Source organism: Panulirus ornatus, chromosome 53 (assembly GCF_036320965.1).
Source record: "Panulirus ornatus isolate Po-2019 chromosome 53, ASM3632096v1, whole genome shotgun sequence".
Taxonomy (NCBI): Eukaryota; Metazoa; Arthropoda; class Malacostraca; order Decapoda; family Palinuridae; genus Panulirus; species Panulirus ornatus.
In genome coordinates, this window is record NC_092276.1 from 5,653,291 (window position 1) to 5,670,439 (window position 17,149).

A 17,149-nucleotide genomic window follows, 5' to 3' on the forward strand; every position below is an offset into this window, starting at 1 on the left:
TGTAAGACCGCACACTGTAAGCGCGCCGGCCCTGGCTGGCAGGGGTGTGCCAGCCTCTCTACACCTGCTGCAAGACGCGACAGGCCAGGTGGGCAGCCCAGTGTTCACATAAACAGATAACGACCCGACACCAGTATCACGACACGCACTACCAGGCGCTCGCTCACTCATCTAACGACCGCAAGTTTGATGAATATTGTACATTCATTGGTCAGTTTGTTTATCCTTCAAGATGTCAGAAGACCCGACTGGTTTTTTTCAGGTAAGTAAAGAAGAAATGAAGATTTGGGTACGACTTCACATGATGTCCACAGCGAACATTTGGTCCATCACAGTTTCATGTAAGCTTCCTTCATCTGCTCACTTCAAAACCACACAAACTATAACGAAGTTTCCACGGTTTCCTCCAACAACCAACGTTAAATGAATCATTACTCCAGACTACTAGAGTTAGGAATAAATCAATCACAGTTTAATACACTGGTAATGTCATGTTAAATATGATCAACATAATATCGTCACGTTACACATGATGACGTCCTGTTCAACATAATGACGTCACCATGTTAAACATGATTGTACGGCCTCCAGCACAACACCACATCATCATGTGCAACATTGTATCAACTTCAACCTGGACTTGGTTTGGTGCTACATGTACTTGCCTCATGACCTCAGGGTATGTAAGACCAGACGGTAACTGTCGTGCGCTTTTTACAACACCCTCGTGACGTTTTCTTCAACAGGATTATAAACATGTGAAGTAAGTCACCAGCTCGAGTGGATGACAGCAACACTAGACGTACGTAGATAGGTCACACATCAAACTTGATAGATGCTTCACTTCAGATCCAAGACTGACATGACTTGTGCCTTCTTAGCTACAGGTAATGCTCACTCAGTTTCAGTGGTTAAGTCTAGTGTGAATGTTGAACATCTTACATTATCAATCACAGACTCACAAGGACACAATGGTTTGCTCTTGTTTGAATTCCTCTGTATTTCCTGGTGTACTGTATCATTCCGTCGTCCTCAGAGCTCCACCCCCCCCAACCCAACCCCAACCCCAACCCAAAGATTTGTGCTGTTGTACTCAAGTTGAACTGTCGTACCCACCCAAAGCATCGTACCGTCGTACCCCAAGGATCGTACCGTCGTGCCCTAAGGATCGTACCGTCGTGCCCTAAGGATCGGGATCGTGCCCAACAGATTGCCATAGGTAAAGCCTGAGGCTACGCTGGCGGACAAGACCTGGAGAGCGAGTCTCCGCCGCCAGATTCACAAACGCGAATTTTAAAATAACGTCTAAATCTGAATCTGTGTCAACATGCAGCGTTGCACCTTCCTCTCACCACCCGAGAAGCTCATCTGTCACGAGTGGAAATAAGCAAAAATGCAATTTAAATGCAAATGTCTTTTCAGCCGTTATTTTTGTGTCCTGTACACGCTGATGAAAAGAATAAAAATACAGTATACATAATTTCATAAGTATAAATATATTCTGTATGAAATATATGGAATATTATATTTTCCTCGGACAAAGCTACATTTGATGCCATTTATCCCACGCTAGAACTAAATCTACCGACGTAATTTTGTACAACGAATTTCCAATTAAATATAAAAACTTGTATTGCCAAGTTTTATCGCTATTTTTTCCAATATTTGCCGCAGTGTAAGTGAAAAAGTTATTTGGGTTAAAACAAAATAGAGAGCTTTAGTTTGTTAAAGTTATATTTTTATTTTTAACAAGGCCAGTTCTAGTTGGTTAGAGGTGCCATATTCTCTAATACACCGGTTTACATGGGTTATACTATGGTGTAATGCATCACAAACTAAATCAGTCTTTATTTGTTCCCGGCGTAACGTATGTGACGAAGCCACTTTAGATTTATTAGAAGCGTGATACATTTCTAACTAAGATGTTTTAAGTTTGATGAAAGAGAAACACTTTGTAACGAGCAGATTTAGTGTGTTAAATGTCTACCTCAGTTTCCAGCCAGGCAGTCTGCTGCTGGCTGTTGCGCTTGCATGATCAGTGACCTGCTACACGGAGTAAACCAATCAATATTTTGCTACGGGTTTTCCATACGTGAAAAACGCATTGCAAATTTAAGTAACCTGATATATCAGCCAATATGATTAGAAACAGAGCAACGAATGTCTGTAATAGCACGCAGCAGTAACCAAGTTTACGGACGGCCCGAGCGAGCATGTGTCCAGGCACACTGTACACTACCAGGACAACAACATTTGTACATTAGATCATCCGGCCAGGCAACACTGTACACTACCAGCACAACATTTGTACATTAGATCATCCGGCCAGGCAACACTGTACACTACCAGCACAACAACATTTGTACATTAGATCATCCGGCCAGGCAACACTGTACACTACCAGGACAACACCATTTGTACATTAGATCATCCGGCCAGGCAACACTGTACAGTGCCAGCACAACAACATTTGTACATTAGATCATCCGGCCAGGCTTGCCTGGGTCAGTAATGATCCTCAACTGACGGTCACGTGAGTCGCAATACATGTGTCTGGTGTCAGATGTTCACCACACCTGACCTCCATCCTCTTCCTCCACACGTTATAACAAAATCTAAATCAAGATACTAAAGACAAAACTGCCTGTCATGATGAGGGTGGATCTCAGTTCCTCCTCCCCAGCAGTCGTGAGCCTGGGATGTTGTGTCACGTCCTGACCCACCATGGTCCTGCAGGAAGCACCAAGTGAAACAATCTGGACTTGGCTGACCATGACGCACGGACCTGAACAAGTGTTATGGCTGGGGATGACGCTGCCTGGCTCTACAGTTGATCATCTTAAATCTGAAAACATCCAAAGTTGTTCTCTGTTCTTCAGCTTCCAACATGGGAAGGACAGATAACAGATAACCTGTTGTTGGTCTAGGACGATGTTATCATCTCCTCATGTCTATGAATGTTGACATGATGGTAAGGAACATGTCGTATCTTCCTCTGTATATACTCGCACGGGTAATTCCTCCCCAGGAAACATCCGCCATGCTTACATTACACCTGTGTTTACAACAGACGTTCCAGGCTTTGAAAAAAGTTGCAATATTTACCTTTTCATCCAGGTTTTATTACTTCCAGTATTTTTCTGGTTTGTCGAGTTGGTCAGCCCGCCTGTACTCCATCCATCTCCACTACACTTCACTTCTCCAACTCTCTCCTCTTCTCTTTTATTGACTGGTCAAACTGATCCAAAGAATATACATTTTTACCATTTCCAAGTGAAGAACATTGTTGTATTTTGCTTATAAGGATGTACATATGTCTGAATTTCTATGGATGTATATTGATGTGTGTGTCAGTGTGTGCCGGTCTAAGTATAGTGTGTATGTGTGTGTGTGTGTGTGTGTGTGTGTGTCTTTTGGAAAAAAAAAAAAGTGTTGCATCTTGCTGTGGAACATATAAGAAAAACAATTGTGACACATTGGTACACCTTAGAACACACACACACACACACACACACACACACACACACACACACGGATCAAATCTAGCCCGGGGTCCAGTAGTACAGACACAAGGGCCGTCCTGCTCACACAGACAGTTGTAGATACCACTTTTTTCACTCTTTTTTTCTTGTCAACAATCAAACAGACTCACCAAAAACCCTCTCGTTACACACAATTCCGCGACTTTATTAAAGCCTGAAATATTTCCGCTCTCTAAACTTTCTGCCCGGGGAAGGGAGGAGGAGGGAGGGAGGGAGGGTGTCTGTGGCTTTTTCCTGTGTTCCCGCCATTACTGTGGCGCAGGTGGGGTGCACAGATCTGTCTGTCTATATGGTTGCCATCACTGGGCTAATCTGGACATGAACACAGTAAATGGAAATATAACAAAGATGAGTATCGTCTATTGTCATACAGAGAGTGTAAAACTCCTTCCCCACACCGGAGACACACACACACACACACACGGTACATCCTGGTGGTGGTTGTTGACTGACATTCAAACTTCATAATTCCAAAGTGGGAAACAACGATGCTGGACCAGTGAAGCTCCTGCTGGCTGGACAACGATCATCGAGAGGGAAACACGAGCAGGTTATGTATGTACTACAGCCAGCAGCAGCACCAGGAGGAGGAGGTACGGTCGGCTCTAAGACAAACCTCGTTACCACCATCACACATAAGATTACTCGCTGGTACAGCCCTACACGGAGACAGTCATGGTTCAGCGACACAGCAAGTGGTTGAACAACGACGGCTGAGCAATAGGCTCGTCCCCGGAACACTTAGGGACCGACACAATCCTGGGCAGAAAATCTGGAAAACATGAGAGAGTAGCGCCATGTGTTAGCCAGGCCATTGCCAGAGACAGTAGTGGGATTGCTTTTTCTGGTGGCTGTTATTGTCTCTCGTGATTCAGAGAGTGTGGGAACCTTGCCGTGGGCGCAGACAGCGCCTTAAGCTGGGTCAAGGCAGAGGCAGGTGTTTTCCTCATGTATGGTACATGATATGGTTGTGATCAACGTCGACGACATGTGAACAACCAACCATCACGTCCAAGATGGTACATACAGACTACATGATGACATACAAATCTACTTGACGCTCGCCGTCATCCTCCGGAAGACAAATACATCTACTGCAGCTATAATCATTTTCTTATTTCTCCATCTCTTTTTAGCTTATAGATACAAGTGTGTGTGTGTGTGTGTGTGTGTGTGTGTGTGTGTGTGTGTGTGTGGACAGGTGGTCATGCGTCTATCCTCACGATACATGATCTTGAGCCCACATCTGAACTTCGTCTGTTGATTCCCATTATCATACCACCACTTGCCCCATACAGCACCTTCAATCGTGATATACTGCCCTGGTCTTACCCTCAGTTGAACCTCATGTAGTTCATCATGACCCATTCATGATCTGTTCTGTTGATCAGGAGAGAAGCGGGCAAACTTAATTATCACACAGAAAAAGGAATCAGAGAGTTACGCTTGTGCTGCCCCGTCTCTCATCCTGGTATATATGTACCATGTCTTAGCCTTATGTATGCACACATCTACACACCCCAGCTTACGCCAGGCACCCAGCAGCCCTAAAAGGGAGGATGAACAGCTGGGTTGGCCTACCTGGGCCCATGAGAATTGAGTTGTCATTATTTATGGGAAAACTTTTTGTTTACTCGTTGCCTTAAAAGAATGTTACAGTATGCATACAGGATACATATCCAGGCTTATACATGTATATACTATGTGGAAACCAATATAAAAACCTATGTACTTATGTATATTACATATATCTTTAATCGCACACCACATAACTTCCAACACATCTGTTAACACACACACACACATACTTGCTAATAAAATCGCATATCAAAAACGTACTGTGATAATTAGCGTTAAACATAATCATCCAAAATCGTAAACAATATGACGAATAGCAATAACATCCAATTATTGTTACGCAGTTACATTCCCTCGTTAGTGTTGACTCGTTTCCTGAAGTCTTCTGATGTTAATCAGATTTAATCACTTATTACATACATGTGTATCATACCTCACCAGCCGGCTGGAGGGACTGACTGAAAGCAAAGAAGAAATTGATTCAAGCTTAGAAATCCATGGTTTCATACAGAAACTGATCCATATGGACATAAACCTAAAAAGATACACAAAACAATATTCATGTATTTATCTATTATACTTAGTTGCTGTCTCCTGCGTTAGCGAAATAGCGTAAGGAAACAGAGGAAATAAATGGCACAACCCACCCACATACACATGTATATACATAAAAACCCACACACACACATACACATATTTATACATTTCAACCTATACATACATATACATACACAGACATATACATACATATACATACACAGACATATACATACATATACATACACAGACATATACATATATACACATGTATATAGCCATACTTGCTGCCTTCGTCCATTTCTGTCGCCACCCCACCACACATGAAATGGAAACCTCTACCCCCGCGCGCGCGAGGTAGCACTAGGAAAAGACAACAAAGGCCCGACACAACTTTCCATGGTTAATCCCAGACGCTTCACATGCCCTGGTTCATTCCATTGACAGCACGTCCACCCTGGTATACCACATCGTTCCAATTCACTCTATTTCTTGCACACCTTTCACCCTCCTGTAAGTTCAGGCCCCTATCGCTCAAAATCTTTTGCACTCCATCCTTCCACCACCAATATGGTCACCCACTTCTCGTTCCCTCCACCTCTGACACATATATCCTCCTTGTCAATCTTTCCTCACTCATTCTCCCCATGTGACCAAACCATGTCAAAACACCCTCTTCTGCTCTCTCTACCACACTGTTTTTACCATCACACCCTATTATGCTCTCTCCACCACACTTTTTACTATCACACATCTCTCTTACCCTTTCATTACTTACTCGATCAACCCACCTCACTCCACATACTGTCCTCAAACATTTCATTTCAAACACATCCACCCTCCTCCGCACAACCCTATCTGTAGCAACCATAAAACATTGTTGGAACCACTATTCCTTCAAACATACCCATTTTTGCTCTCCGAGATAACGTTCTCGCCTTCCACACATTCTTCAACGCTTCCAGAACCTTCGCCCCCTCCCCCACCCTGTGTTTCACTTCCGCTTCTATGGTTCCATCCGCTGCTAAATCCACCCCCAGATATCTAAAACACTTCACTTCCTCCAGATTTTCCCCACTCAAACTTACTTCCCAATTAAACTGTTCCTTAACCCTACTGAACCTAATAACCTTGCTCTTATTAACATTTACTCTCAACTTTCTTCTTTCTCTCATTTTACCAAACTCAGTCACCAATTTCTGCAGTTTCTCACCCGAATCAGCCACCGGCGCTGTATCATCAGCGAACAACAACTGACTCACTTCCCAAGCCCTCTCATCCACAACAGACTGCATACTTGTTCCTTTCTCCAAAACACTATGTTTGAAGGAATAGTGGTTCCAACAATGTTGTATGGTTGCGAGGCGTGGGCTATGGATAGAGTTGTGCGCAGGAGGATGGCTGTGCTGGAAATGAGATGTTTGAGGACAATGTGTGGTGTGAGGTGGTTTGATCGAGTAAGTAACGTAAGGGTAAGAGAGATGTGTGGAAATAAAAAGAGCGTGGTTGAGAGAGCAGAAGAGGGTGTTTTGAAATGGTTTGGGCACATGGAGAGAATGAGTGAGGAAAGATTGACCAAGAGGATATATGTGTCGGAGGTGGAGGGAACGAGGAGAAGAGGGAGACCAAATTGGAGGTGGAAAGATGGAGTGAAAAAGATTTTGTGTGATCGGGGCCTGAACATGCAGGAGGGTGAAAGGAGGGCAAGGAATAGAGTGAATTGGAGCGATGTGGTATACCGGGGTTGACGTGCTGTCAGTGGATTGAATCGGGGCATGTGAAGCGTCTGGGGTAAACCATGGATAGCTGTGTAGGTATGTATATTTGCGTGTGTGGACGTATGTATATACATGTGTATGGGGGTGGGTTGGGCCATTTCTTTCGTCTGTTTCCTTGCGCTACCTCGCAAACGCGGGAGACAGCGACAAAAAAAAAAAAAATATATATATATATATATATATATATATATATATATATATATATATATATATATATATATATATATATAAAGAACAAGAGAGACAGACATGAATTAGGATACCACACACGGAGGCATCTCAACCTATGAATAAAACCTACTGATGTGATCAGTCACCCCCTCTAACTTAAACTCCTGCTCCCTCCCCAGGGATCTCCAGACACTGTAGGAGACAGAGAGAGAGAGAGAGAGAGAGAGAGAGAGAGAGAGAGAGAGAGAGAGAGAGAGAGAGAGAGAGAGAGAGGGTGGGGCGTAGGGGGGTGTCCTGGGTACCTCCTCAGAAACAGATGACAACAGGTCAATGCACATGTCCATCCTGTGTGAAATTTCCCGCCAAATTTCTTTCCATGCTAACTTAAGTGACCACTTGAGCCATCGGGAAGGACGATTCAAGTCGGGGAGGAAGTGAGGAAAGATACATTGGGACTGGGTGCATTTAAAGCCCTAAGAATTGGTCCAATTTCGGTGCACCATGTTTCACGCTACTGTGACATCACTCGTTTCTTATGCATTTCATAGTATTCAACACCCGCCCGGAAAATCGCATCAGCCTTCCCAAGGCCAGAGCTATAAACATGCAAATGATCTTGGTCCCTCAGGGTGCTGCGCGGGGGTGGGGGATAGAACTCGCTGGGGGAGGTGCTGACTGGGGAGATGAATGGCTGGGGAGGTATGGGCTGGGGCAGATGCTGGCCGGGGAGCCAGACTGGGGGAGACTGATACTGCCAAGAGTCGGGGTCGTTTTGCTGGGGGCTGGACGGACACCTGAGGGCAGCTAACCAGATGAGGACGAAGGTCCAAGTGTGTGGGATGTGCGTTGATCAACACCTGAAGCTCCCCAAACTGGGAGATTCTTAGTATATGAATGTTATCCAAAACAGTTGTTCAGTGTCAGATATAAAGACAAAGTAACTGCTCTCATATAGTTATCTTCCTGATATTTCATAATAATGTTAATTTCTTAAGTTCTTAAAGTAATCCGGTAAATCAATAGATTCCTTTTCCTCCGAGATGAACGGACGATTCACAATAATCATCAATCGTTCAGCAAAATGTTGAAACAAGCGTCCCGACAGCTGGTCCATGACCTCTTCTAAACCTCATGAAACCTCCTTTGACCGCAGATGTGACCCTGAGACCATCACCGTCTGCCCTGCCACTCTGGGACCCTGATCGTCTGCCCTGCCACTCTGGGACCCTGATCGTCTCCCCTGCCACTCTGGGACCCTGATCGTCTCCCCTGCCACTCTGAGACCCTGATCGTCTCCCCTGCCACTCTGGGACCCTGATCGTCTGCCCGGCCACTCTGGGACCCTGATCGTCTCCCCTGCCGCCCTCGCTCTTTAACAAGATTACAGCAACTGAATAACATTGTAAGAAAAAGAACTGGAATGGAGAAGAAAACGGGGAGTGAAATGGCGAATGTATGGTTGTGATGATAAAGGTTGTCGATGAAGGAGAAAATGGTCAATTAGGAAAGAAGTGAGGAAAAAGAACGCAGGAAAGAAAAGAAAGACTGGAAAGAAGCGAGAGTGACAGTTCTGGAGGCCCCTCGGCCGGCATGTTCCCCCAGAGATAATGGGGTAAGAAGTGCAGCGTCATATGCACCAATAACCAGTTTTATTGTCGACCCTTCAATATGGAAGGATGGTGGTAACCGGCAACACACGCCCCTCGGAGCCGCGGCCCTGGTGAGAGGCTGGCTACCCTGACCCCATGACACTACGCCCTCCAGCCTTCAGGCGTAAGACCATATTTTCCTTGGCTGTAAACGTTGCGAGGGAGACTCGTATAATGTGTAAAGTTTAGGCTATAATATTTCCTACCAAGAGCCGACCACTTTATATATCAATAGCAGATGCAGCGTAGGCTGCTAAACTTGAGTTCGGGTTTAACTGCTTCCACCACGCCTGTTGCTGAAGTGAGTTACTGTAACTCCCACAAGGGCCAACCTCGTAGTATATCTGCTTGTACTATATTGGTGAATTTAAGGCTGTTAACAGCGACACGTTAATCAATGATTAGGTTACGGTTCGTAGACTGTTATCAACGCTAGCGCATGCTTACACCTGCCATAGCTGTATGAAGTCAGCTGAAGGTCTATCAGACTCCAAAGACATATATATATATATATAAAATCCCCCCCCCCCCCCCCACACATCCTTGACCGCCTTTTTCCGCCTTGGCAAGGTAGCGCCTGGAACAGACAGGAAAGCCTCTTTTTTCTCTCTCACAAGCAACACTTCTTCCCACTACGCACTACTCTTTCTCATCTGCCCACCTCACACCTTCCTCGTGCCACATGGATCTCTCGCGCATGCCATCACCGCTTCCCTAAACACCTCCCATTCCTAATTCACTCCCCTTCCTTCAGATACTTTCACCTTTTGCTATTCTACACTCAATCTCTCTTGATATTTCTTCACACAAGTCTCCTTTCCAAGCTCGCTTACTCTCACCATTCTCTTCTCCCGACTTCATTTTCTTTTTTCCGTAAACCTATATAAATCTTCACCCTCGCCTCCACACGATAGTGACAAGACATCCCACCAGCTGTCCCTCTCAACACATTTTCATCCAAAACTCTCTCTTTTACAAGTCTATCAATCAATATGTATTACAATAATACCCAATGATCATCTATCCTTCTTCAATACGTATACATGCCTATGTACATTTTAAACCAGTTATTCCCATTATCATTCCTTTTTCAGCACACAAATCCACAAGCTCTTCACCATTTCCATTCACAATACTGAGTACTCCATGCCCCAACATTATACCCTAAACTGCCACATTACTCATCTTCGCAGTCAAATCACCCATCACTCATACCCAGCCTCTTACGTCAAAACTGTTAAAACACTCTTTCAGCTCCTAAAACACTTACTTGCTTCACATGATCTTTCTTCTCATGGCCTGATGCATAAACACAAATAATAACTCACCTATCGTCATCCACTATCAGTTTTACCCACATCAATCTAGAATTCACTTTCTTACAATCTATCACACACTCCCACAGCTCCTGCTTCAGGAGCAGCGCTACTCCTTCCTTAGCTCTTGTCGTCTCACCAACTCCTGACTTTATTCCTAAGACATTGCCACACCATTCTACCCCTTTACCCTTGAGCTTCGTTTCACTCAAGAGCCAGAACATCCAGGTTTCTTTCCTCAAGCATATTACCTATCTCTCCTCTCTTCTCATCCAGGTTATATCCACACACATTTATATAACCCAGCCTAAGCCTTCGAGTAGGATGAGCCCTCCCGCTTGGCTCCTTCTCCTGTTCCGTCTTTCAGAAACTGAAATACAAGAAAAGGAGTGGGGGGGAGGGGGTTCAAGTTCCCGCTCCAGCCCTTATAGTCGCCTTCTACGAAACGCAGGGAACATATAGGTAGAATTCTTTCTCCCCTACAACATATATAGTCTTTGTTTTATGTATATAGTACTAATTTTCGCTAGATAAGCCCTCAGCATTCGGTAACCATCAACAATAACGCCCGTTATTTCTTTCTTTCTTTCATACCATTTGCCATTTCCCGCGATAGCGAGGTAGCGTTAAGAACAGAGGACTGGGCCCTTGAGGGAATATCCTCACCTGGCCCCCTTCTCTGTTCCTTCTTTTGGAAAATTAAAAAAAAAAGAGAGAGAGGGGGGACTTACAGCTCCCCGCTCCCTTCCCTTTTAGTCGCCTTCTACGACACGCAGGGAATACGTGGAAAGTATTCTTTCTCCCCTATCCCCAGGGATATATATATATATATATATATATATATATATATATATATATATATATATATATATATATATATATATATATATATTCATACTATTCGCTATTTCCCGCGATAGCGAGGTAGCGTTAAGAACAGAGGAGTGGGCCTTTGAGGGAATATCCTCACCTGGCCCTCTTCTCTGTTCCTTCTTTTGGAAAAAAAAAAAAAAAGAAAAAAAAATGAAACACGAAAATGAAACACGAAAAGTTCCCAAGTGCACTTTCGTGTAATAATCACATCATCAGGGGAGACACAAGAGAGAAATATAATAGTCAGTTGATATACATCGAAGAGACGTAGCTAGGACGCCATTTGGACAATCACATGTTCACCAAATGGCGTCCTAGCTTCGTCTCTTCAATGTATATCAAATGACTATTATATTTCTTGTGTCTCCCCTGATGATGTGATTATTACACGAAAGTACACTTGGGAACTTTTCGTGTTTCATTTTCCTCGTGGACCCATAGGAATATCTTGATCACGCGCAAAATTGTGATCTTTTCCAATATATATATATATATATATATATATATATATATATATATATATATACATATTCCTATGAATCCACGGGGAAATGAAACATGATAAGTGCCCAAGTGCACTTTCGAGTGATAATCACATCATCAGGGGATGAAATCAGATTCCCTTTTTATCTTTGTTCCATGTTCTTAGTACTGTCACAGACAACATATGACATAGAAAGCCAGAGATCAAGGATTAAACACTGGAAGCTGAATCTCTGTCTTCAGATATGACATCCCTCAAGAGCAGCAACGATCAGATTTCTTGAGCGCCGACTTAAATACCTAACAACTGCTAAGTCAATACGTTTAGAATAATGCATGGGCCGATTTGAATGCCCCTTGTTGCCTATCACTTTTTCGCTCGAATCACTCTATTTTTCCGCCAGAGTGTACCTTAATCATCTCTTTTATTTCAAAGGTAATATTTTGGGCTCTTGCTGCCCATATATGACTGCCTATGTGTCTGTGGGGCTCTTTACCCTCTTGTCCTCCCTCATTCTGCAATCTTATTCTAAAGCAGACCATCACCTAAACTCTCTCTCTCTCTCTCTCTCTCTCTCTCTCTCTCTCTCTCTCTCTCTCTCTCTCTCTCTCTCTCTCATTAGGCCCGCTTTTGATGTGGTCGCCAGTGCAGGTTATGACTGATTGCCAAATCAACATCAACCAAAAAGAACAGTAGCAGCAAAAACGTTATCACTATCATCCTAGTCATCATGAGCAACATCAGCCCAACCATTATCACGATGATTAGGACCAGCAGCAGCAATTTTATGAGAAATCACAACCATCATTAAGACTATCATCATTACTACCATTACTAATATAATTTTCGTCGGTCACTTTCATCCTTATCATTACTGTCATCACCACCACCAACGTCATCATGAATAGCATCATTAGGATTTTCTTGGCATCATTTTTCTTACCATTATATGTAAGGATCATTTATACATAAGAATGTATATTTGAGGAGGTTGAAAGGTCAGTAATTCTGTCACGTCATTCCCTGAAGACTATGAAAAGAGTTGGGTGGCGAGGGATGGGTAGCCTAGCCGGGGCCTTACAAATTAATTTCCCAGCCGCATTCCTCGCTCGCTTGGCCTTAAAATCTTCCTCAATTTTCTTAACTGACGGTAACTTGTTTACCCTGTCGACCTTGGCCAGCCTGGGGCCAGGAACCAAGGTCTCCTGGACTCCCTCTCCTCTTCATTATCCTTCTCTGGCTTTTCTTCTGTTTTATCCGATTATCATATACTGTTTAAGGGACTTACCTTTGGTGTGATGTACCCTTTAGTTGGTGGTGATTTGAATGAGTTGCCACATGAATCAATGAAGTAGATACAAGTAATGAGATTACTCCACAACCCTCTTTAACATAACCATTCTCGGGAGGCGCTCATTTTTAAGGTCATATTGGCATTAAAGGTGACCCAAGGCCGAAGAGCTGCTCTGTATAGTGATGTTATAGACTGGTCTATGCTGGCAAGGTGTAGGATCCTCCCATGGCGTACTGCAGGGATGCTTCAGGTCGCACACAGCTTTTTGCCAACACGAGCAACACCATGCTATGGGTAACCTAGGTTATGCTAGAGTAAGTTGTTAGGTCACTAAAGTTAACATAGGCTGCCAGATTACGTAATGCCTAAGGGCAGGATAGGTTAGGTTTGGTAACAAGGTTCATTCAGGTTTAGCCATGTTAATGTTTATAGTAAAAATAGTGGTGAACTACTTTAGGAAAGATCTGATTGGATGAAATTAGATTACTTAATGGATCAAGTAAGTGTACGTGCAAGTGAAAAATTATAGGAGTGTTTCCATTTTCAAATTTACCATGAAAGTCTGATTGCTGGGCTCAATGCCCAGGCCCAGCCACTCAGCCAGGGGACACTGCAATAAGATTAAGTCTATCGCAGAGAGATGAATTTTTCGAAAGCTCTTGCTATGTCCTGTATGGTAAATGGATATATGGTGGATAAACTGGCCACGATATGAAAACCAGATTAATTTTCAAAAATGCATATCAACTCAGAAAAAAATGCTTTGATTATTATGTAAAATATTACATATAATCGTCATTCTGGAACAATGGCTCTGAAATACTATCATGCAAGTCTATTGCTGACACAATACAAACGAGTTTACTCGTCACTTTCCTCTCTCTGAAACGAAGTTCCAGATATTTTCCTTCATAAACAAAGACATCAATTGATAACCCAAGATGCGACTAATGAACCAAAGCCTACATCAATCAGTGTAGCAAACGTCCAGAAAATGGCACATGTACCACCAACACATCAAGATGTCTAAATATTCTTAAGAGTAAATAAAAAAAGATCAAATCGGACAACTTAATCAATATCAACCATTTCCATGATGGCTACCACGAATTTATACCCAGTAAAGGCACACACACTCAACACCACTCCATTACACACATATCAATGACAATCTCATGCAAGGAAACAGAATATATATCTTTTTTATTACTCTCCTAAGGCATATAATAATATAAAAAAAAAATACTAGAAAAAGTAGCGAAACAAAACAAAATGTTAAAAGTTAGATCAAGAAATTTCTATTACATATAAAAACAGTGATAGTAATGAACCAGTGCCAGGTGTACCACCATCAATGCTAGTTATAATACTGATATCAGATATAGTCAGTGTGAGGGAAAAGATACTATAGTCACAGGCAGTAAGATTATAGCATCAGAGGAAGATAAAGAGGACATGCAAAAGGACACACAATTAATTAATGGGCAATAGAAAACCCAAAAACGTTCACTGAAGATAATTGACAAATTATGGAATGCTGGAAATATGACAATGAAACCAAACAAAGGACCAATAATGAAGGAGATAATAATTGAGAAAAACGTTTGAAGTGTCATCACACAGGAGAAATTTGAATACAAAAAGAATGTTAAGACAATACTGCTAGGCCAATAATGATGTAATGATTAGAACTATATCAACATGGGCCAATAATAATGAGAACTATATCAAGAGAGGTAAACTGCGGATTCAGTGCATCAAAAAGAAAAAAAACTTTGCTATGAGGATTAAGAATTGGTAACACCTGCACTACCATAAAAGGCTCAAACTACAAGCTTTATTTAATCACATGGGTGACAGTAAATACAAGACCAAAAACCAAACGTATTGGAATTAAGAGCAGAGGCGTATCTAGGGGAAATCGCGCCTATGGCAAGCACTGAAATTGCGCCCCTGGCTTGATTAAAAATGTACATACAGTGGATATATACAAAGTATATAGTGTTATTATAAACTATTGAAGAGTTAGGCCAAATCTTAATTCATATAAATTCTTAAAGACTTGAAATTAAAGACTTATTTGATAAAAATTGTAACGTAGAAGCAGTAATGAAACTGATAGTAGCAAAATATTACTATAATTGAAAAGTAGGCGAGTTTCTTTTTTATCTCACAAAACCTAACCGTTAAGAATGTCAATGGGGTAGCATATGTCAAAAAACAAACCTTTTGAGTGCCCCCCCCCCCCCTTCAAGTGGCGCCAAGGGCACCTTCCGTACCTGCCATACCCTAGATACGCCACTGATTGAGATCCTGAAATATGGCTAGAAACAAATTGATTGCATCTACAAATATTACATCTAGAAATATACGGAAAAATTATCGACCATAATTCCATGAATGCCAGACAGGAAAGATGGAAAGGCTATTCGGTGTTTTTCCCAGTGAGATAGACAGCAGTAAATACCGAAACCTGCGATAGAGATTTAGACGCATTGCTCAGGGAAGTACCATATCAACTAAAAAATGAGGATTACATAATGGGTGTAGCGGTGGCAAGAAGGAAACAGCATAACAAATCTCGTCGATAGTATGTATTCTCTCTCTCTCTCTCTCTCTCTCTCTCTCTCTCTCTCTCTCTCTCTCTCTCTCTCTCTCTCTCTCTCTCTCTCCAGTTTAGGAAAACATATGCTAATTCGATGAACAACATTACTTTTTAAAGATTTACATATACGTAAAGAATGGAAAACTCCACTCATAAACACAAAGCAAAATGAACTTTATACACCATATAATGAGAGGTACACGTACACATGAGTAGCCATACTTCCCTAAGCGGCTGGTGTCTAAAACCTTCCCATTGTAGCTGCAGCACAGCATCTGTCTCACTCACCCTCGTATTGTACACATACTCCAATAGTGGTTTGGTCTAACAGTATATTGGAAAGCATCTCTGTCAACATTTTCATGTTTGAAATCTAGCTTAAAACTTGAGAGCTACAGTAATGATTTCAAAATTGGAGATCATATCAGTTACATAGTGCGCCAGGAAAAGGTGTTAGTTTGCCTGTCTTCTATTGAACAAGCTACAGAGACAAAGAATGAAATACATCTAGTTAGTACAGGGCAAAATATATTCAAGTGATCTACGGTTATAAAAGTGCATTCAAATCACTTAATGTTTCCCTGCATACCAGCAAAGCAACACTTTGATACAGGGCCCCCTCTTCATCCCATCCACTATAACCATTTTCTTATTTACAAATTAGAAAACTTCATTCTTGAAACGGATACAAAAGCAAAAATACATTTTCTTGGCATTAAACTACAAAGATAACAATACACATTATTTCCCTATCAATAAAAAATACATAAAAAGAATGCAATGGCAGAACCTACATCATTTCAAAGAAACACTCATGAAAAGTAGAACATATAAAGTGATTCATAATCAACAATATATCTTCAGTGCCGTATACGGCAAAATATATTTCAATATTCAAGTAAGGAAAGCAGTAAGCATCAATAACTAAGTGCATGCTGTGATACTGCATCTAAGACTTTATCTTATGAATATGAGCTGAATAATATTTCTTTATGTATTCAATCAGTAAAAGAGGCCAGCAGTATTGAGCATCATTTGGGGGTTATTCGAAACTTTGTCATTTTGTCTTTATAATCATGACGCTGGTTCGTCTTAAATGAGAATCATTAAATATTCTCGTCCTGTGAACTAGAGATGTTCATGCAATCATATATATATATATATATATATATATATATATATATATATATATATATATATATATATATATATATGTAGGGTATACGTTGATATTTGGGACGTGCATTGTGCATTACAGAGTATAAAAGCATGCTTACATTCCGATATAAGATGTGAGGAGAGAACAGTATTCCACACATAAT

The 17,149-nt window shown here is 41.9% G+C and overlaps 1 protein-coding gene and 1 long non-coding RNA gene across 2 annotated transcripts in view; one reads left to right on the forward strand and one right to left on the reverse strand.

Moving 5' to 3' along the window:
- LOC139765192 (histone-lysine N-methyltransferase SMYD3-like) overlaps nucleotides 1-8,916 on the forward strand; it is a 44,484-nt gene extending 35,568 nt beyond the window's left edge. The window contains exon 9 of the mRNA XM_071692479.1: nucleotides 8,760-8,916. Coding sequence (XP_071548580.1) covers nucleotides 8,760-8,808 — 49 coding nt within the window. The 3' untranslated portion in view covers nucleotides 8,809-8,916. The remainder of the gene's footprint in view (nucleotides 1-8,759) is intronic.
- The window catches only part of LOC139765196 (uncharacterized), a 196,683-nt gene that overhangs the window by 166,389 nt on the left and 13,145 nt on the right, over nucleotides 1-17,149 (reverse strand). The window lies entirely within an intron of this gene.